General features: G+C 39.2%; 1 protein-coding gene across 4 annotated transcripts in view; it reads right to left on the bottom strand.

Moving 5' to 3' along the window:
- Nucleotides 1–23,323, bottom strand: part of PUM1 (pumilio RNA binding family member 1) — a 128,063-nt gene that overhangs the window by 61,537 nt on the left and 43,203 nt on the right. For 3 of the 4 annotated variants that reach the window (XM_065893743.1, XM_065893754.1, XM_065893736.1), the window contains 3 exons: nt 12,184–12,292; nt 11,039–11,217; nt 1,490–1,656 (listed from right to left, as the gene is read on the bottom strand). In XM_065893743.1, the coding sequence (XP_065749815.1) occupies nt 1,490–1,656; nt 11,039–11,217; nt 12,184–12,292 (455 nt within the window). Of the gene's footprint in view, nt 1–1,489; nt 1,657–11,038; nt 11,218–12,183; nt 12,293–23,323 lie in introns of those variants that run through there. The other variant, XM_065893762.1, reaches the window with a different exon arrangement.

Genomic DNA, 23,323 nt, shown 5'->3' on the forward strand with positions numbered 1-23,323 from the left:
ACTGATAAAACTGTCTCCCCTTTTCCCCTTCTAAGAAACCAGAAGCAGACCATTACAAAATAGTACAAAATAAATTCATATCTAGGATAAGCCCCTGCTAAGGAGACAACTCTAAGAATTAAAAGTAATATGAGGATGTAATTTATCATCCAAACCAGGACACTCCTAAGAGCAAAGAAAAGGGCAGTGTTAAGAAATATCCTGGGACACAGGTATAAACAAATACTGTCCTGGGTAATTCAGGACACATGATCACCCTATGTAAAAAGATTACAGGACTATATTATTCCAATTCAGACTAATATAGAATAATATTATATTCTAGTCAGGGAGTGTAGCCTGTGACTACATTCTAAGCCTAAAAGAAATCTTATCGCTGGTACAAGTGAAAGCTCTTGTCCTGTTCCTCGACAGACACACAAACCCTACCACTACCACCTGTCCCAGAGTCAAATACCATAAAACAATGCCACAGGCTGCTTGAGATTCAGGATGGAGAGGCTACCCAAACTCATCTGAAAGACCTTAGATAAATGTTTATTTCTCTGTGTCTCAAATTTCTTCCAGACTGTAATTCTTTACACTCACAAGATACAAGTTAGGTTAGGAAGACTAAACAATTGAACGCTGTTCTACAATGACCCAAAATATATTTTAATTTGACTCTGTAGATTATTAGGATAAGGGGTGGGTGGGCGGGTGGGTGTGGGTGTAGGTACACACACATTAGTTTTAGACTACAATTACATTACTAAAAATTAAATTCTCTTAACTATACATGAGTGACTAAGGATTTTTAAATTTTAAAAAAATCATATACCATCACTAAAGGTTAGCTACATAAATGAAGAATAAACACAGTATCGTTTTATTACTGTGCATATTAAAATTATGGGGTAAAACCTGCAAATCAATTATGACCAGAGATGGAATGAGAGGCCTCCATGGAAGGGAAGGGATATGATTAAGAACAAGTCACTTGACCTGCATCTCTGGTTCTTCAAAATGAAGAAAATGATACCTAACCTGCCTACCTCAAAGGGAGCTTATGAGTCTCAAGTAAAAGAATGCTTAAGTTCTCAACTGTTTTTCCTTCCATTCTAACATGCCAGAGCCATATGACACACTTCCCTTAGTAACCAAGATTTCTCCCAAGATAGTGATTTGGGAGAAATCCCAAGGCACCCATCCCAGGTGATTTTGATATTTGAGAATCACTGAAATAATCTTTATGAAATCATCCTGCAAATTACAGAGCTCTATACAAATGGGAAGTCTATTGTTTTGGCAAAACATCAGGCATGGACAAATCTTAGAAAGTTCCACCTTACCAGTTAATTTACAATCTTTGTGGTATGGCCTACACTAGACCCAATAATTAAAAAGGACACATAGGGAGGGAAAAAGAAAACTAAAATCAAAATAAAACTGAATGAAAACAAAAACCCATAACCCCCATTCAAAAATCAGAAGTGTAAAACATACAAACCTAAAATCTTTGACGTCTGCGTCAATCCCATTCTGCACTGGTAAACCATTGGTCTTGTCCATCACATCACCCTCCTCCTTCAAATCTCCTAGCTTATCTCCATCAAACGTACCCTTGTTCTTCTTTTCACCTTTGTCGTTTTCATCACTGTCTGCATCCCTTGGGCCCTGTTTAAAAAATAGCTTCAGCTTCACTAATCATCATCAACTAACAATAGTGGGCTACCACTGTGGACACCAGACTACACTAGATGCTAATTAGAACAGGAGAGTGTCCATGACCTTTCAAGACATTACAATCTAATTAACAGACAACACAGAGGCAGGAACACTGCAGAAAGTCTTGCCAAATGGGGGAGACAGACATACATTTATGTTACAGAGATTAGGACAGTCTTATCATGCCCAGTGTCCCACCACCCCATTTTTTTCCTTTCTACCCAAAGCCCAACCACAACTTTATATCTCTTGGTTCTACTTCTCTGCTCTCAAATCTAACTCTATAGAGTAGCTCAACTCCTAATAAGCCCCAGGAATGGCAGCTAATAGTATAGTTGGAATGTACTAAGCCTACAAAATGAATTTCCTACTTCCACTGCCGATGTAAACTCCTCCCTTACTTCTGAATATTGAGCTAAGTGTGGTCTAACATCATTCCAATTCGATTACTCTATACACTTCATCTTGGGATATATGCCCTGCTAATTTGCACCACCACCACCCCAGTTCCACCCAGTATCTCATGGCTTACTGAAACTATAATTCACCAAACATCCTACACTTGATTTTTTTAATCCTTCAAAACATGTTAAATATAACTATGAAATTCTTTCACAAAGAGTACTCTAAGAAGTGCTTACCAGTTGCCTTCCACTGCCTGTCCCATACCAGGGACTACATGAGAGCGTGTTAAGCTGAATCATTAATGCAACAGAATTTATCTCTGAAGTGCTTCAAACTACAAACATTAAAAGACTGGACCTAAAAGAACTGATGTGGTGCCAAGCATACTGATGTCCTGTTTTTTAAGGAAATTAAGTCTGTCTCCTCTTACCAACATTCTAAGTTAAGACATGGACATTTAAAGCAAATATGTCTTGATTTCCAGAAGGAAAAGAAGGTTTGGTATAGTGACTTGACATGGTACAGAAAGCTTTGCAAAACCTTACCCAAGGGTTAAGTAATTTTGCTTTTGTAAAACTAGAGAGAGGTAATCTTGCTTGTCCCCATCACTGACTTCTGGTTTAAGGAAGAAACAAATAGACCTGGACCAAAAGAAAGCTCCTGGTAAAAGGGAAGATCCAGTCAGAAGATGATGAGAACTACTGCACAGCATTTCCAGTCACCACAACCAAATTTCATTTGGGGGCGGGGGGGGGGGGGATCACAAATGGAAGCTAAAGCAGCAGACACTCAGTTATGAATGGTTAGGTAGGCCTGCAAATGCAAAATAAAAAGACGCTCTCAAAGTAGTTCTTAGCCATCTCTGGCCCAGAAAGACCAGACTCAGGGACCTTGACAATCTTAGACCTTTCAACTACCAGTTCAAAGCCAATTTTGCTTTCAAAATCATTCTCTGTTCAAATGTGACACAGAAAAAGAAAGATTTAATGGCTAGTATGAATAAAGGAACATATACCAGAAGGGAATTAGAAAGGATATAGTTTTATAAAACTTAGTTTTATGTAGCAGCAAGATAGTAAACTATAGTTTTGGCAGCAAATGAGATATAACTTCTACATCTTCAAAGTATTATACTGTTATTGGTTCAAAAGGAGTAAATGACAGCCAATTAAGCATGACATTGAGATCCCAAACCAGATATGGGAATATGACAGGATTCTAAAGAAAGAAAGAGCTTTCAAAATGTCCAGAGATAAAAGCTCCCTCCTCCTACAAAGCTAAAACTGACAGAAGCTATGTACTCATTTTTATATCCCCAGTACTGAATACTGTTCTGGGCAGAAGTTCAAAAAATATGACAAAGAAAACTGAAATGACAAAAAAAAATACTGTAAAACTGAACTGATAAAATAAGAAGGATCCTCCCATTATCTTTATCATCAGGTAGGAGTCCAGGAGGTGGTGATAAACAACTGTACCTGAACTAGACACCACTAATGTCAATAATAAAAAAAAGTATTAGAAGGATCATCCCATCCTACCAACACACTTAAGTAATCTCCCACAAATCTACAAATCAAGTCACTGTCTCAGGAGGAGCAGTTCAGCTCCAATTTCTCATAAGGAGTTCAAAAGGTCTACAGGCAGGGCTTCCCTGGTGGCGCAGTGGTTGAGAGTCTGCCTGCCAATGCAGGGGACACGGGTTCGTGCCCCGGTCCGGGAGGATCCCACATGCCACGGAGCGGCTGGGCCCGTGAGCCATGGCTGTTGAGCCTGCGCTCCGCAACGGGAGAGGTCACAACCGTGAGAGGCCCACATACCGCAAAAAAAAAAAAAAAAAAAAAAAAAGGTCTACAGGCAAAAATGGGAAGGAAATTCGATAAAGCAGCAATAGGAAGTCTCACCAACGAGCAAGAAATCTGGGTCCAGAAGAGACTCACTCACCAAATCAATGTTCTTCATGATCTTTCCCCAGTGACCCTTCACAAGGGCTTGCTGAGAAGCTGCTTCCCTTCTGTAACAGCCAACGGCTCTGGCCTGAACACTTAGTCACTCATACTTACATTCTCAGTTTTACTACCAAGGGCAGATTTTCAAAGATATCCCTGGGATGGGCTGGTTTTTGCCAATGTTATACAGTCCACTTATATAAAATATAGCTACCTGGTTTTCTACTCTGACTAGGCTAGTAATGCCTCAGCAGAACAGTAGGTTCCTCCTATTTGACAGTGAGGGACCCAAGGAAGGCTTCCATACTTGATCTGGATGGGTTACAGTGGGTGTTTCCATCTGATAGAAATTCATGAAGATAAACGTTTATGACTTGTACACATTTCTGTACATGGTTTTAACAAGTTCAGTAAATCAACAAAAGCCCTAAATTAAAATAGTTGACATGAAGTCTGATTTCTGAATGACACCAAGAACACAAGTAGGAAGCTATTCTGTCAAAAGTCTGTTATTAAAAGAGAATACAGAACACAGGGTTCAGGATCATAAAAATGGTCTCTTAGAAATCTGGGGACCCTAGAGAGAGAAGAATAAGGGTATAAATGGGCTGGTATGTTTTATGGGATTTTAAAGTTTTTTTAATGTGTAAGATAAAGTATTCCTTTAGGAAAATACTAACCCAGATTGCATAGAACCTATACTCTATCTCAACTGCTAACATTTACTGGACTTTGGACAGGTCATTAAACCTGAGTCTTTAGTTTCCTTTTCTATAAAACAGGGATCATTTTGTTTAAAACAGAGTAGGTGTAAACATCAATGAAACGATGCATATGCAAAAGTTTATTATAAAGTATAAACCATTTTATACAAATATGATACTAGTAAAAACTATGCACTGGGATAATATTTCTTATATAACATTATCTGTGATTTTAAGATTAAAAATCTTCAATGCTCCCAATTAAGTAGTTTAACTCAAAGAAAAGGGTATAGCCAATCTGGCCCTCCCAGAGACACTGTCATTTTCACAATGCAGAGTGGCTCTATTGTTAGTGTTGAACATCACAATCTTTTTAAAACTTTGCAAGTGTCTGGGCATTCTCCCAGAGATTCTGATTTAACTGGTCTGTAGAAGCTCCCACAAATGTTTTTAAAAGTTTCTCTTCCAATAAGCACTCACAATTGAGAACCACTACAATCAAGTCCAAATAAGTATCCTAAAGGCAAGGGGTATGTTTTGCTTTTTTGTCACATATTACCTAGCACATATTAATATTAAAAAAGTCTATTGAATAAATGAAATAAAAATCAAAGAAGGATTAATAGCATCCTTTTGTTGTAGGCTCCCTTTAGATAAATTACAGTCCAAAACTGTAACCCAAATTCAGGCCTCAGAGAGTGCTCAAAATGCAAAGAGGCCAAGCCCAATCAAAATCTCTAGAGTAGGGCAAGGAGGGTTCTTGAGAGATCAGATCCCAGATCTACACAGAGATGGAACAATATGTTCTGTTGCTAGATATCAAAGAACCGAGAGAAGAGCAGACAGAAAGAAGAACCAGGTACAGCGTGGATCATAGTCCATCCAGCCATGGCTCAGCTTCCTCAAAAGCCTCACATAACAGGGGGAATATTTCAAGGAATACCTATTAATTCTGAATGAAGTCAGAGAAATGAGAACTTAATTTTTCCTGCTATTGCAGAGATCCCACCACAAAGCTCCATATGGCAGAAGTCACATTCAATGAGATTAGTAATTTTCTTCCCTTTTTTTCTAAAACAATATTTTTGTGTATTTGCTTGACACTCAAGTCCTAAAGCCATAACATTAACTAAAATATTGGTTTCTCCTGTGTACACTTCTCAGTTTTTCACAAAATGCCCCCAAAACACCAAAATGTCAATTTTCTTTGAAGTTCAGCAGCTCAGTAGCTCCACTAGTAAAAAATTTCAAATATTAAAAAAAACTGAGCAAAAGTTTGAAATTACTAGTCATGTGAATTACGTTTAAATTGACATATTAAATATAATCATATTGTGAGAAACGAATAAACAAACCAAAGTAGCGTATACCTTAGTAAAAAGCAATATAGCTAAGAACTGAAATCAGAACAAAGTTTGAATTCAGGTCCCACCACTTCCCTTCTAACCCTCATTTTCCTCATCTATAAATTCATAGGGACAACATCAACCTCAAAGGGTTGTTGTTTCAGGTATTAAATAAGGCAATTCATGAATGTGCAATTCCTTTTAAAAGATTATTTTAAATATTTTGTCTAATTTTCACATTTTCCCCACTGCCTTTCTCAGACACACCCACCTTCACCTTCACTCCCCCTAAAGCTTCAAATTTGCTGGATAGCTTATGTTTTCCCCCCTGGAAAGACTATGGCTTTAATTACTAAACCCTCTGTCCCACTGACTTTTCTGAAATATCTGTACAGAATCAAGCCACCACCAATTATTACATTTCATCAAATATGAGACACCATCAATTTATAAGACATACCATCATTTTATGTGTTGCTAAAAAGGAAACACTGGCAATTAAACTATATCATTTAACGCATCCCAATTTCAAAATGAACAAAAGTAGGGAGGTGTGCGCTTTAGAAACAGTGGAACGTGGAATATACCAGGCGCTGTGTATATGATCACCCAATTCCTGGTATGCAAAAAGGTAAGAAGAGTGTTCCCCTCTGCTGTGGTACCACCATATCCAGGAGGAAAAGACGAAAACCAAAAAAGGTTTTCTGAAAGTTGTGCTTTTTTAACTTTTTATTTAGTCAGTGTCTAAAAGCTTGACATCGCAAAGCAGAGCACACAGATTTCTTGTTCAAAGGAAGCTCAAATCTGAAGGGGCTCCAACCTGAGATAAAAGTTTCTGAATTTGATCTGTAATCTTCCAAGAAAATTATAGAGCAGTATTTATCTAACTTTAATTTTATACAAATCACCTGTGGGTCTTGTCAAACTGCAGACTTTGATTCAATAAAGTCTGGAGTAGAATCTGAGAGTCTGCATTTCTAATAAGCTCCCAGGTGCTGATAATTTTACTGGCCCAAGGACTTTGTGGAACAAGATTTTATAAGGCTTACAAAGCATTTTCGTATATATTACATAGCCATATGAATTAGACTTTGTGCAAATGAGGAAATTAAGGTCCAGTTGAGACTCAAACCCCTGCATTACACTCCACAAAGTTTTTAAACAAAAATCAATTAAAGTGGCACTGGATGCCTGAAACAAATGCAGTGGAGGCTAGAAAAGCAAGTCATCAATTTTGTGACCTAAGTGAATTGCCATGAGTGTGCAAGCATCCTCCAGGTCAGAAAGCACCCAGTCTCTACAAATAAGCAGAAAGGTCTTCCCAAGATATTTTTTCTAAAAGTCTTTCTTCTGCAAATTTAGGGTGGCCTTGACCCTAAATGAAGTTTACAATGGTCTTCTCATTTACCTAGGAACCATAAACCAGAAAGGTAGAAATGACGATCCACTTTTCTGACTGGCTAGGCTTCAATCTATGTGATGATCAGCTGGTGTTTCAAAAGACCAATAGCAGGGTCCTTGGATGGGTAATTTCACCCAGTGGCCTCAAAACAGAGTAGTTACATATGATTGTGTAACCACCCAGAACCACGCTTTGTTTTGTTTTGGGGTGTTTGGGGGGATGGGTAAGGGGACCTGTCTTTTTCCACGAATCAATAAAATAAAGGATATAAAAAGGAAATAAATTAAAAGACTTGACTCTGACTTAACTGGTATTCTGCGTTTTCCCATTATTCTGAAAACTGCTACCCTGAAGTTTCTGATTCATACTCAGAATACTATCAAAACTTTACAGTGGGTGCTGAGAACAAAACACTGCTGTCAGATTCTTTTCAACAGCCTGCAAGTACTCTTATCTCAGAAGCCAAAACAACTAAGCTGAGTCCATTTGTACACTCAAAATGAACTTAAGAAAGGCTCAGGAAAGCTAGACAAAGAGTTAAATACCTTCATTCAAGCTTTAACCGTAAAACAACCTTATTGAAAATGGAAAACCACTGCAAATGAGTAATTACTTTAGTTCTAAACCCCTTTAACTGAGAAGTTAATCAGAGTCTGGCTTATCTGTTGTCAGTATCTGAGAATAGCCCCTTAGTACTTGATTTGAGGTCTACATTCATTATGCCATCAGTGATGATGTTTTTTAGCTCTCAGGGGATTAAAATGCAGCTTCTCCATGGCTTATTGGAGGTAATGTTGGTACAGCCACCCCAAAAAGAAAAACATCTGAGTGCTCTGATCCATAAACCATCAATTACTACTCTTTAGAACAATTATCTACAAGAAGCAGATATTCTGTCTTCCTTGGCCTCTGAACTCAGCACTCTGAATGACAAACTAGATTTATTTTTTAAAAAAAAAAAAGGCCCACCTCTTCCCATAAGATCAGCAGGATACAACCAAAAAGCTCATAAAGCAGTTCATTTGATCCTCAGATCAAACCAAAAGATTAGAAGTGCCAATACGATGGACTGACGTCACTAATCAGTCTTCCTGTATCACCATTTAGGTGCAACTCAAGTCAAAATACAGGATAATAGGATAATATTTCATTACTCACAACCTTCCTTCTGAAAAGTTGGAACACAGATATGGAGAATTTTCATTTATCATTATGCAAACCTCAACAGCTCAGTAACGCAGATGCTTTTTAGAGAGTTCAATTTTCTGACCTCTATCCTGAGTTCTTCCAACTTCCTCTGGTGACAATACTAAAAATCACCAATCTCTCAAGACAATTAAGGACAGAAGCCACCTTTACAAAATCAAATAAGATACTGAATACAAAAGATACAGCCTCGTTACAGATTAATGAAATAATTGTTTAAAAAGACAGAAACAGGAAAAAAAATAATAAGTCAGCCCCAGTGTTTTACCTTTCTCCTAATTCTAATTATTTTTCTTCTTCCTACAAACTTCACAGTAACCCAGGCACATGCCTGGTGGCTAATGCCCAAGACTTAGAAGCTGGTCACACATTATAGAGAATTCATGGTAAGAGTCATACAGGTTCCAGTTCACCACAGTAATGACTTACCTATGCATGACACTAACTTTTCTCCCACAGTAAATAAGTAAAAGTTATAGGCACAAGTTGGAAGGCAGCACTTCCTCTGAGGAATCTGCACTCTTGAGATGAAGGAAGTGTGAGGTAAGAAAAAGAGGTGAGCTGGGGATAAGCTGAAAGAAGAGAAGAAGTAACACCATCCTTCCCATGAGACAACAGGCAAATGATCATTTTGCCTGATCCCATTCCTCACATCCAAAGGGTAGATCTTGTTCTTCCCAAGTAGCCTCCTGGGAAGGTTCAAATACAAGAAGTCTTTTCCAATCTGATCTACAAGCCACTAAACCTGACCTATGCCGCTGCAGGGTCAAAAGACCCAGAAGTAATCAGGTCAGCTTTGGAACAGCTACCATGCAAGACTCAGACAAAAGCCCCAGTTTAGTCCCTTGAACTTCCTGAAGGTAATTATACAAATGAACGATCCTGTTCTGGCTAAATTCCTCAAACCAAATTTCTAGATGTGGAGCTGGGAGAAATCCAAACCAGCCTCTTAAATAAGTTCATTTTGCACCCCCCACCCCCCATTTTTTTGGTGGAATCAAAAGCTCCGGCCACGTGTCAAATGTCAACGTCAGCTGAAGCATCCATCATCTCTGACGTGCCTAGAATAAAGCTAACTCCATGGGAATTCTGGTTACCTTGGATGCCACCTGTTATCTTCCGGCCAAGCAAGTCAACAATCATTCATTTCATGTCCACTAACGTATTAAAGAATTGAACTTGACACTTGAGAAAGCTGCACCAAAAATGTACTACTGTGACTCTAGAGAAGTTTCAAGTGGAACTGGGAAAATAGGACCAAGCCTCTGATACCTAGCAACAAATGACTAACAGTAAAAACACTGACAACAAATGCTATCAAGATAAAAGAATGTAAGATAGTTGTAAAGGCAAAGTTATTATTATGATTTGGGGGAAAGAAGGTCTCTTAAAATGATTGCCAACCAGTAGTATTAGCCCAGAAAGACTTCAGGGAGAAAGTGCTTTGAAAAGGTACAAAACAAGTTGAGTCGGGAGAAAAGGAAGGAAGAAAGATTCAGGGTGCCTTTCATGGCCTTCCTAGCTGTGACTTGGAATATAAAACTAGTCAGAGAAAACAAAATGAGGAAGACTCAAACAGAAATACATCTTAAGACTTCTAGATCTAGAAAGTCAATGGTATAAGAAAGAACTAGTTTTGAGAAAGGCTATCAAAGATGCTTGAGGAAGACTGCTTTAAGACTTCAAAAGGGAAGAGGCTGTAGACAGAGAAGCTGCTCTAGCTACAATTTAGCATCGGAGAGGTCAATGGTGATGAATCTGAAAAAAACTGAAATACAGAATTAACAGAACTTCTAATTTCCTGATAGCCTGGGTATGAGAAGCAAAGCTACTCAAAGAGGGCCAAAGATCATTCCATAGTTAAAGCCTAGCTAGCAAAAACAAGAATGACCCAACATATCTGATCCATTTTAAGGATCCTAGGGTATTGGCAAATCACTCTCTCAGATCTATTCCCTACTGACACCTGCCTTCAGCTTTGTGTTAATTCCTTCTCTTTTTATTTTTGTTTGTTTGTTTTAAACTAAAAATGGTGTTTTCTGGTAGGCCAATGAACTGCGATCTAGATTTAAGTCCTTACCTCACATTACTATCAATGAGTCCCCAAAAAACATCATTTCTCTATTTTTAAAAAGTTTAGTTTACATCTCCTGCTGTGTTTGCTGAAATCTAATTGCAATAAAAGCGTTTTTTAAAACCCTGCACTTAGTGCTGTGAGTATCTAAGGAAACTAAACAGGCATGTTTTGCTTTAGGGGAAAGGGGAAAGAGAGAGAGAGAGAGAGAGAGAGATAGGAACAAGTTCCTCAAGCCAACTTACAAATCCTCCTTTTCTTAGACAGGAATCGCCCGGGGATGAGCTCAACACATACTCCACCATGCTAACGCCTAGTCCCCCACTCTCCGACCGTGGGGACAGTACAGAATTGACCTCACTGTTCACATGGAAACTCTGACCAGGTCTTCTCTGCACCATGATTGGCTGGGAAACTGAATGATCTACAAAAAAGATACACAAGCATGATATAGTGCAGCCAGAGGCTCAAACAAATTATGAGTGATGTCTCATGGATAAACCAATGACTGGGAATCAGGAAACCTGCCATGGTCAGTTGAGCCAAAACCTCCTATTGTGTTTTCCCTAAGTATAATATACTACATAAGCTAAGGAAACGGAACACACCCCTCATATATCCAGGATAGCAGAGCAATACAGCAGTTCACATAACTGGTTTATCTAGCTAAGTGGATAAATTAATGTTTACCCCTTTCAAGTAGCAGAATTTCTTTTTAATATATTTTATTGGTAATGTTACTGAAACAAAATGTGATCTTACTGCCCTTTTTAAAACAACATAATTTGATCTTTTCTGATGACCACTGTCATCTGAGGTTCCATTCTTATATTGCTATAACACAGCACATCAGCTTTTGAATTTTCTGTCTCCTTCCTCCCTATCAACTGTCATTTCTTTCTGCTGTCGGTATGTCTGCCTCTACAAGCTCTCCCCATCCCTTTCTTCAGGGGTAGTCAGTCAGAAGAGTGTCCATACCCAGTGACTTATTTGGCCCAAACCACATTTATAGATAGATCACCCCATACACAGTACACAGGGGCAAAGGGAGGAGAAAGAAACATGAACTTCAAATGGCAGGCATTGATTTTCTAATTCCAAGTATGCTGACAGCAGTACAGAACAAGAAGTTGTAGCTGAAATTACGGTCATTTCAAATAAGACCATTCCCCTGTGGCTAGCACTTCAGTAAAATATTGAAGACCTGATTTTGTGTAAATTATGTTTTAATAAATTACATCATATAAGCTCCTTCATGGCAATTATACCACAGGACAGGACATTGCTTGACATGCTTGTCACTGATGTAAAATTCACAACTTGCCAATTGCTGAGGAAAGGAGCTCTAAGACAGGCATAAATCACAGTACAGATGCTAGATCTAGATTACCTGATGTTCCCCAGGCACTGTCTCGCCATTGATCACCCAGGAATATTCCTTTTGGTCCATCTTTGCTGGATTCATCTGTTTCCCAAAACTTTTTACCTGGCAAGAGCTGCTGCAAATTAAAAATAATAGATGCTTTTAAAGAATTCATAAAGGATGAAAGTACAGCAGTCAACACTTTCTTTTAGACAAGGGTACTGAAGATGCTCACGTGCCCTGAAGGTCTTTAATCACAGTGTTCTGACTCCACAGATTGTGGTCAGAGCACTACTATATGTTTGGTAAAAGTCACAAAGAGGCCTAATGCAAGGGGGGCTACAGATCAACCCATCACAATAGAGGCTCAGCTTAAATATCTAGAATTATTCACTTAATCTATGCCAAGATTTTTAAGGGGGGGGAGAATTCATACTAGACCTATCAGCTAACTGCTAAGAAGATTCTTACTGAAAAAGAAAGCACCTACAACTACTAAAAGGCTACTTCTGCCTACATGTATATTAAGGGGACCTACAAAGTTACTCAAGCTGTGGCATGAACTCAGACCCCAGCTATGGAACACCAGAGGCAAAATTCACCTCCTTCATACACAGAGATTCTGTTTAACTAAAATACTTTCAACACCACAAAGAAAAAACTAAACAAACCAAAAACAAAAAAAACTTCCCAACCACAACATTAACCTGTTCCAAGATTTTGGAAAGACAGCAGCTATTCCCCATTACTGGAAGGGAAATAAAAATCTCCTCACCTCAGTTAATCTTAAGAATACTTAGTAATGCCGTTAAAGTGACTTCACAAAACATTCCACACCTCATAAAAATGCAGGCATCACTAGCCTTAAATTAGCTTCAACCAAAGAAATGCAAACTACCCTTTCAAGCAAAACACAGTACAGTTTTGCACAAGATCAAAGCATTAGTGACCTGTTACAAAGTAAATTTCCACTAGAATCCCATCATTCTTCCTTCTGGTTATCAGCTTCACTCACTAAAATGTCCCTCTTATTTCTTCTAATTATGTTTTCACTTCAGCTGCTACTAGTCAAACAAGAAACTCAGAAGTCTGAGATAGTACACTGCTTTTGAGCATAAAAGAATGCTTTTGAGCATAAAAGAGCTGAATTTCTCAGAGGAACAGAATAAAAAAACAGAAAGTACAAAACATTTGCTCTCTCCTTGACAATAAAGGTTTACCTTTTCTATTTATAACCCATAACCCAATGATAATGAAGAAACATCTCAATTTTGCCCTCACTAAAATGAATCTCAGCTTTCCAACCTAAATTCTGGGTTTCTCGACATCAATTTATTCTAGCTCTATAAAACTATCTGGTAGACATGGGTTACTACCTGGAGCAAAGCAGCTTCCCTTGTACTTTTTTCCCCCACCTTGTTATCTTCTAGTCCAACAAGGTCACGACAGAAGACACATTTCGGTCTGACACTTAATTGCACAGACGCATTGGTTTACTTGAAGATGAGCAGTTCCAGCAGTCAATTCCTAATGTGCCTCTATGGTTCATTCTCTGAGAGAAGCAAGGACACAGCTGGTCTGTTAACTTGAGGGGGAGGGGGCAGGGGTGGGAGGGAGAGCCCAGACCACAGCTAGGCAGTGGAGTCAGGAAGTCCTGGACTAGACAACTTTGATGTGTCATAGGACAAACTGCAGGACTGCCTTGGGCCTCATTCTCTTTGCACTGATGAAGGAAATATTTTTCAGGCTGCTGTGATGATTAGAGATGTTGCTGATGCGGGCCTAACACAATGCCCACCACGCAGGAGGTTCTCAAAAAATGTATTCAGTGGCATTACACCAAGGCAAAACAGCTGTAAACCACAGATGGGACCCTGAAAATTAATGTGTACTAACGCACAACTCTAGAATTCTTGCCTTTGAACTTATTTTTCTCCTCTTAATCTCAAAAATGCCCTCCTATAAGATTACAAATAGAATTTCTTTCCCTATTGGTTGTACCCTTTCCAACTAACATTCCGATTTTTCTCTTGTATTTTGGAGGGAGCGTAAGCAAACAGGAGTCTCCACCAACTTCTCCTGTGCGCACCAGAAGAAAGAATGTCAGCACAAGGGACTCCTCACTTGTTGGTTAAGTTCAGTCTCCATATATTGGAAAGAGAGCAAAGATGATCAAATATATTCATTATGGTGCTCATCCCTCTCAACACAAACTTGGTAATCTTTATTCAAAACTCAAGCTTCTCTAAGCCACCAGCCTCCATGTGCAAATATAGTCTGTCCATAATTTGTCAAATTGCTTAGTGAAAGCAGCAGCCCTTGAACTCAAGGCTTCAAAAATGACTTCTAAGATCTTGTCATCTTTCCTCATAGCTTGCCAGGTTGTCGCAACATGCAAAGCCAGCAAAAGCAGGTCCATATATAAGCAAGGCTGTTTCCAGGCCAAATTCTCTCATAAGGAAACAATAATACAACAGACATGTAGAAAGGTACTAAAAAGTGGAGACTGTACTTCAAAGTAGTAATAGATGCAACAAATCTCAAAGGAATACAGTCATCCCTCAGTACCCATGGGGGGCTGGTTCCAGGAGCCTCCTTGGATACCAAAATCCTCAGGCGCTCAAGTCCCTTATATAAAACGGCGTAGTACAATGCACACAGTACACACCGAAAAATTCAAAACCCTAGTCACATACCAAGAGGAAATGGTGTCTTCCACTACTAACAGTATGTATAAATATAAATCCTAAATAGATGCTAGGAGCAGCCCCCAAAGTAGTAAAACCCCATATGCTTTAGCAAAGTAACCAAGATCAATTAACTATTATTAATGAAAACAGCAGAGACTGAAAAGGCAAGTCTGTAAGAGATAAAGAAAAAGGAAGTGGTAGAAGAAGGTGACAGCAAGCCAATTCTGGGAGGAAAAAAGACAGAACCTATGGTTTGCAAGAGTGCTCTGCAGATGAAGAAAAGTAAACTACTGTATCAAGGTACCTGGGCAAGGACAGAAGCAAACTTAGCAAAGCTCCTCAGAGTCTCTGGACCTTCCACAGCATTTCTCTTTCCTCCAAAACATACCCTTCTCCACTCTTCAGCTGTGTGGCAAGCAGCACCTGAAACAACTCCTAATGTCTGTACCTCTTGGTACTCAGTCCCTTGTGTAATTCCCCCTCTTATCCTATCTGTGGGCTGAACCTACTGACTTGCTCCTAAGGAGTAAGAGAGGGCAAAAGTGAGGGGGTGGCACTTTCAAGACTGTCTTTAAAATACTGACTTCCAGGCTTTCCTGGTGGCGCAGTGGTTGAGAGTCCGCCTGCCGATGCGGGGGACACGGGTTTGTGCCCCGGTCCTGAGGGTCCCACGTGTCACGGAGCGGCGAGGCCCGTGAGCCATGGCCGCTGGGCCTGTGCGTCCGGAGCCTGTGCTCCGCAACGGGAGAGGCCACAACAGTGAGAGGCCCGCGTACCGCAAAAAAAAAAAATATATATATAAAATTAAAAAAAAAATACTGACTTCCATCTTGCCTCTACTCCTCTCTCACCCTGTCACCTTCTCACTTTAACGAAGCTAGCTGCTATACTGTGAGCTGCCCAATAGAGAGGCCCATATGGCAAGGAACCAAGAGAGGTCACTGGACATCAATTCCTTAGGAACTGAGGCCCTCAGTCCAGCAACCCGCGAGAAACTTAATCCTGATATCAACCACATGAGTAAGCTTGGAAGCAGCCCCTTCCCCAGTTGGACTTTGAGATGACTGCAAACCCAGCTGAAATCCTGACTGCAGCTTGTGAGGGACCCTGAAATAAAGAATCTTGCAAAGTCATGACTGGGCCCCTGACCTACAGAAACTGTGAGGCTTAAATAACGTGTTGTCTTAAGCCACTAAATTTTTGGGTAATTTGGAACATAGCAATAGATAACTAATACAGCTGCGAATATACGGAAGAGTTTTCTTTTATTGAAAACATCTTTAAGAGTCTGTTTTCAAGAAGCACTTCTTGTTCCATTTCTAATATCTAAAATCAAAGTCCTTTTTATGAATTTGGAAAAAATTACATCCGTTCCATTTCATGTTTTCCCCTATTTTGTCTTATAGCCCTTCTGTATTAAAAAAAAAAAAAGACTGGCTTTTTAAATTCGGCAAAATTAAATGGACTTAGACTTGTTAAGCTTACTGAGAATTAGTAGCAATCACATAGTCGAGTCATTTAAAATAAAGACATTGTTCGAATCTGATCATATTAAAAGGAGCTATAATCTATTGAATATAAAACAAAGTGATGATGATACCCAATTGTTATTTCAAATTCAGATTCAACCCTTCTAAAGGTAATATCATCCACAGCACTGGCTAAAACATCCTGGTTCACCAACCCACATCAGGAGTTGCCAAACCTTCACTTAAGCCACACCTAAATTCAATCATCAAACATTCAAATGCAACTAGTGTATGAAAAGACAGTTACTGCTTACCCCATCAAGAACTTGGAAATACTGTTCTTTGACAGGACAACAAAGAACAGATCACAGAAGAGGTTTACAAAATTCAATTTAAAGAAATATTAGGCAATTAGAGGATTAAAATATTTCACAATTCTAAAGGAAGATAAGGGAATTAGAAATTGGTCCAACAAAAGAAAAGGAGACCCAGGGAGTCAGATGTAGGCAGTATCAACCAATATGCATGTTTAGGAAGAGGACATATGATGCACAAACAAGTCTGTCCTTATAAAAGCAATTAATGCATCAGGCTAGATAGTAGCTTGGGTACAGCAGCCACTAAAAACATCCAAGTAACTTCCCTGGCTCAGACTGCTTACCAAGCAAACTTAAGAGAACTTTGCTTCCTCCTATAGCCAAACATGCTGATCACTGAATACAATTATCCTGTCCACTTGAGAGTTGTTGTTTCTCCTTATAAATTAGTAAATTGCATTTTAGTTTTCATACATTAATCTCTTGTGGTTCTAGTCAGTATAGGTCAGTTCTATAATCCAATCACCTCTAAATTAGTAAATCCCTTTCAAGACCTACAAACTGAGAACCAGGGCTTGGGAGGTCCTACCATCCGACAGCAATACAACAGACCTTGTACTCTTCCATGTACTGTCCCATTAAATGTGATTCCTAAGTGCCTCTCCAGTAGTATCTGCTCTCCGGTCTTTAGGAGAAAAACACATACACTACTTATCCCAGCTTGAACCACAGGTTTGTAAAAGAAAAGACTTAAGGACAGTAAAGAAATCAGTAAGCTTATTCATGAGGCTTCTGGAGAACAAAGTAGAAATCAAGCACTGGTTTATGAGCAATGTTAGCCACTTGGGAAACCTCTAAATTGTGTTTGGAAACACCTTTTTTTTTAAATCATCTAACAGAAAAGACAATACACAAAGCCACACTTGCACAATCGGCCACCACATTAACCCCTACTAAGAGTCCTTTAAACAGAGGTGGAGACAATAAACTAAAAGGCTGAGAACATCAAAAACCTCTAGGCTTCTTATTTTAAGTAATATAGTGGTAAAACATACACAACTACTCTGAAATCACTTTAAAAAACAAACAAAAAACTGGTTTCAGGGGGCTTCCCTGGTGGCGCAGTGGTTGAGAGTCCGCCTGCCAATGCAGGGGACACAGGTTCGTGCCCCGGTCCGGGAAGATCCCACATGCCGCGGAGCGGCTGGCCCTGTGAGCCATGGCCGCTAAGCCTGCGGGTCCGGAGTCTGTGCTCCGCAACAGGAGAGGCCACAACAGTGAGAGGCCAGCGTACCGCAAAAAAAAAAAAAAAAAAAACTGGTTTCAAATCCCAACTCATCTAGGCCTCAGTTTTCTCACCTATAAAATGAACTGTTATGAACATTAAATAATATAGTGTGTAAAGGAATAGTACAATGCTGGACTCAGAGTAATCACTCAAAGAATTAGCTGCTAATATTATTTAATAACAAAATAGTAACCAACAGACTTCACACTACTAATGGCATAGCCAATGAAATGCTGTGTACTCAGCTAGCAGATGTGAGCACAACATCACCCAGCCCAGTTCAGTGAAAATCTATAAAATTAGGAGCCCTAACAAAACACTGCAGGAAGAATTATGATTACAGCTTTGCAAAAACTAAGAGGCAAGCTGATTATTAAAGACTGGATGTGTTTGACCATACCACCGTTAATACTTGCATAGATGGAAACTCCAATAAGCACTCTGTACTCAAGAGGACTGCTTACACACAACACAGGATGCATAGAGCTATCCCTCAGAGCAGAAATTTGGCTTCTCAAGGAGTACTGTTCACAGGGATGCTACAACCCCAAAGGCATGAACAGGTTTAATCATCTCATGTGGCAATGCAAACTTCCAACACAAGCTTGGTTTCATTGGAATGTAGCCAATGCAGGAGTCAAATACCTGATATTTTAACAAGCTGGTAAGATATAGCCCCCCCGCCAATTTTTTAATCTCTTGATAAATATTCTCATTACATTAAAAGAACTTGATATCAACTCAGAGAAAGGACCGCTCAGTACTGATAGAAATAAATAAGTATTATTGGGGGCTTCCCTGGTGGTGCAGCGGTTGAGAATCTGCCTGCTAATGCAGGAAACACGGGTTCGAGCCCTGATCTGGGAGGATCCCATATGCCGCGGAGCAACTAGACCCGTGAGCCACAGCTACTGAGCCTGCGCGTCTGAGAGGCGCGAGTGAGAGGCCCGCACACCGCGATGAAGAGTGGCCCCACTTGCCACAACTAGAGAAAGCCCTCGCACAGAAACGAAGACCCAACACAGCAAAAATAAATTAATAAAAACTCCTACCCCCCAACATCTTAAAAAAAAAAAGTATTATTGGTAAACACTGTCACATGTTCTAGTCCAAGCTCTAACTGTGAAAACTGTGTAATTTTCAGAATTCCCTTCTCAAAATCTTAACACCCTAGGGAATTTACCTGGCCCTCCATACCACAGAGGGTTGTTGTGAAATCTAGTGAGACAGTTCATAATAAATATTATAAACTACACACAGAAGTTACTACTAAAGTTTTAACAAGAAACGGTTTAAATATAAAATAAATTGATATCCTTTACAAGGCTTTTAAAAAAAGGTACAAATATCCATTCACTGTTATGACAATTCTTTTGGAAAGGGTTCTGAAAAAATATACATTAAGAGTCATGTTCACCTCCTACACTGTTGGTGGGAATGTAAATTGGTGCAGCCACTATGGAAAACAGTATGGAAGTTAAAAACTAAAAACAGAGTTGGCATATGACCCAGCAATCCCACTCCTGGGCATATATCCAAACAAAACTACAATTAAAATACAATACAAATGAACATATCTATGAAACAGAAACAGACTCACAGATATAGAGAATGGACTTGTGGCTACCAAGGGGGGAGGCGAGTGTGGGGGAGTGAAGGGTTGGGAGTTTGGGGTTAGCAGATGCAAACTATTATATATAGGATGCATAAACAACAAGGTCCTACTGTATAGCACTGGGAACTATATTCAGTATCCTATGATAAACCATAATGGAAAAGAATATGAAGCATACATATATGTACAACTGAATCACTTTGCGGTACAGCAGAAATTAACACGCATTGTAAATCAACTATACTTCAATAAAAATTTTAAAAATAATAATAATAAATTTAAAAGCTGGGAAAAAAGCCATGTTCATTCCTGAGAATTTATCTCAACATTAAAGAATTCAAAAGGAAAAAAAAGCTTCACATTCAAAATATAAGAGCAAAAAAGTTGGGAGCAAACTAAATGTTCAATAAGGTACAACTATATGCAACAATACAAGCTCACCCAAAACAGCTATCAGGACTATACGTAATATTTATAAAATAACATTAAATTTTAAAAGCAAAATACAAAATTGTACACGAAAAGACTGCTTCTCCTCATGCACCCTTCCCTTTTGGATCAAGATTGGAAAGAAAAATAAAAACTGAAATAGGTGCTCGTTGATGTGGGATTATGGATGACTTTTTACAAAATACACTTTTATTATGATTTAGAACCGATTTTTAATAAATAAAAATTGAGATTATGGTGGTACAGAATTCACTACAAATAAGGCATTTTCTCTTAAGCAGATACATTTCACTTCAACATAATTTCAAAGTGACAAAAGTTAGTGGGAATTTTGAGAGAGCTCACACCACATGGTTCAGATATGAGTTGGCCAAAAAAATTTGTTCGGGTTTTTCCGTAAGATGTTACACAAAAACCCGAGCGAACTTTTTGGCCAACCCAGTATTTTTAAGCAAGCAGATAATAATTTCCAAACACTTTGAAAACTGTAGCTTAAATAAGGGATGGTGAAAATCTTCAATGGCTTAATCATAAGCCAATCATTTTTTAATTAAAAATACCTAAGTATATTTAAAAAGGAAAGAAAGAAAGAAGATGGTGTTTTCATTTTTCCCTTCTCTTCCAGAAAGTTTAAGGAACATGACCCTCTAAATTCTCACTTCCCATTTATATAACTACTAATTAAGTATCCTACATTTTTTTTTTTTTTTTTTGCGGTACGCGGGGCCTCTCACTGTTTTGGCCTCTCCCGTTGCGGAGCACAGGCTCCAGACGCGCAGGCTCAGCGGCCATGGCTCACGGGCCTAGCCGCTCCGCGGCATGTGGGAATCTTCCCGGACTGGGGCACGAACCCGTGTCCCCTGCATTGGCAGGGAGACTCTCAACCAGTGTGCCATCAGGGAAGCCCACCTGCATTTTTTTTAATCAGTTACTCAATACTTACATGTAAAGATTATTTTTAAATGTTTAAACATTTTTGTTCTGTTTCATTTTATTCAAATCGTCAAAAAACTGTCTAAGAATCAAAATTTGCTATAATTTATTTCACATTTCACTACTAGGCAGCATCACAATCTGGCATCTAGTAATTACTGCTTAAAATTTTCAGTCTATGTGGCAAGATGATTACTAGTGAAAACAAATTTCCATACTGTCTCTCAACTAAATCTCTTTTTGTTGAAATCTAATATACTCCTTTTAAGAAAGAAAAGTTTAATTTTTTGCATAATTATAACTGCAGTATACAAAATTAAGAGATTTTTAAAAAATATTTTCCAGGGTTATTAAGCACTTTTCATAATAAACACTGTTAATAGTTGTATCTAATGTCCTTTAATAACATTTCCACCACTAAGGATGAAGTTACACAAATCACTTAGGCCTGGCCAATATGAGGTAATTTGATCTTCTCTCTCATATCTGAAAAACCAATATTGTTTTTCTGACCATTGAAAAAATAAAATTTTAGCATCTGAAGTATTTGAACTTACCCTGAAATGCACAACCTGCATGAGCCACTACTGGAAGTAACAAAAGCAGTAAAAAACAAACAAACAAACAAAGTTCTCTGCCCTGAAAGAAAAGATTTAAAAAGAAAAACCGGGACTTCCCTGATGGCGCAGTGGTTAAGAATCCACCTGCCAATGCAGAGGACACAGGTTCAAGCCCTGGTCCGGGAAGATGCCACATGCTGCGGAGCAACTAAGCCCGTGGGCCACAACTACTGAGCCTGCGCTCTAGAGCTCGCGAGCCACAACTACTGAAGCCCGCGAGCCTAGAGCCATGCTCCACAACAAGAGAAGCCAACGCAATGAGAAGCCCGTGCACCACAAGGAAGAGTAGCCCCCTCTCTCCACAACTAGAGAAACCCCGTGCGTAGCAACAAAGACCCAACACAGCCAAAAATAAATAAACAAACAGGCCAAGAATTAAAAATTTTTTTAAAAAAAGAAAAACCTACCAGGAATCAAACTGGAAGAGTATCTGGCACAGGATGGTCAAGGAACACCTTAAAGGATGGGGGACTTCAGAGCGAGAAGACAGCGGAAAGGACTTTCCACAAAGAGCAAAGGTAGAAATAAAAGCAAGTGGGGCAGGTGCCCACCAATAAAAAAGGAATACCGCCACCAACTAGAGGCGCAGTAAGGAGAGGGTGAAAAAACAAAACTAGTCCAGCTGCCAGTGAGGCTTTATGGTGCACTGAGGAGCTGGGCTCTAATCCAACAGGCAGCAACAGGGAGTAAAATCATAAAAATTCATTTTAAAAGATTAATTTGAGGGACTTCCCTGGCAGTCCAGTGGTTAAGACTCTGCACTTCCAATGCAGGGGGCACGGATTCAATCCCTGGTTGGGGAACTAAGATCCCGCTTGCCACGAGACGCAGCCAAAAAATAAAGATTAATATCACATTCCTTTATAAAAAGGAGTGAGGGAAAGCAAATGGATGCTGGGAGGCTAAGCAGAGGTCACTGCAGTAACCTAGGCATAAAATGGTAAAAGAAGGGACCTGTGGAAATGGGAGCTGGAAAGGTATAAACTGCTGCTTAGATGCCTCTCTCAACTTTCAAGGCATTTTTTTTTAAAGTTATTTAATTTCAAAAGGTAAGATTCATAGCCCATTATGGTGATCAAGAATGAAGTCACTAAGTATACATAAGCCAGTCTACCAGTGAAGTTATTTTAATCAGGAATCTATTTCACAGAGTCAGCTGAGTCCAAAGCCTAGATGAAAACAGGATCCAAGTATGTAAGAATATGGGGCTGCAAGTTTAAGTCTACCACTCCAGTGGGTAGTTTTAAGGTTGTCCTGAGGATCCACTGCGAGTTGCTGGGGAACAGTAAGAGCAAAAAGAGCAATCAAGTAGAGATAAGAAGAATCTGGTAGCTCTTAAATTTTAGGACCACCAAAAATTAGACTGAATTGCAAACAGTTCTTTAATTGATAACTACTGTTAAACTTAAAAATGCACTCTGGGGAATTCCCTGGCGGTCCAGTGGTTAAGACTCCATGCTTCCACTGCAGGGGGACGTGGGTTCGATCCCTGGTTGGGGAACTAAGATCCCGAGTGCTGCGAGGTGTGGCCGAAGAAAACAAAACAAACAAAAAAACCAAAAACGCACTGTCTTCAAAGGAGCACAGGGATTTCCCAGTGTTCTTTACCACACAAAAAACACAATCACTGTTAACAACTTCATCCTTGAAACTAAACACACAGAAGACGTTGGTTGTTCTTTCAGAAAGCATGCCCTTCAAAAATAAAAAATTCAGAGATACTGTTAGCACCTCAAGCTCCATGAATATTTTGTGGTAAATTAACCTGGGGCAAACTCCACACTA

Source organism: Phocoena phocoena, chromosome 1, assembly GCF_963924675.1.
Source record: "Phocoena phocoena chromosome 1, mPhoPho1.1, whole genome shotgun sequence".
NCBI classification, from domain to species: domain Eukaryota; kingdom Metazoa; phylum Chordata; class Mammalia; order Artiodactyla; family Phocoenidae; genus Phocoena; species Phocoena phocoena.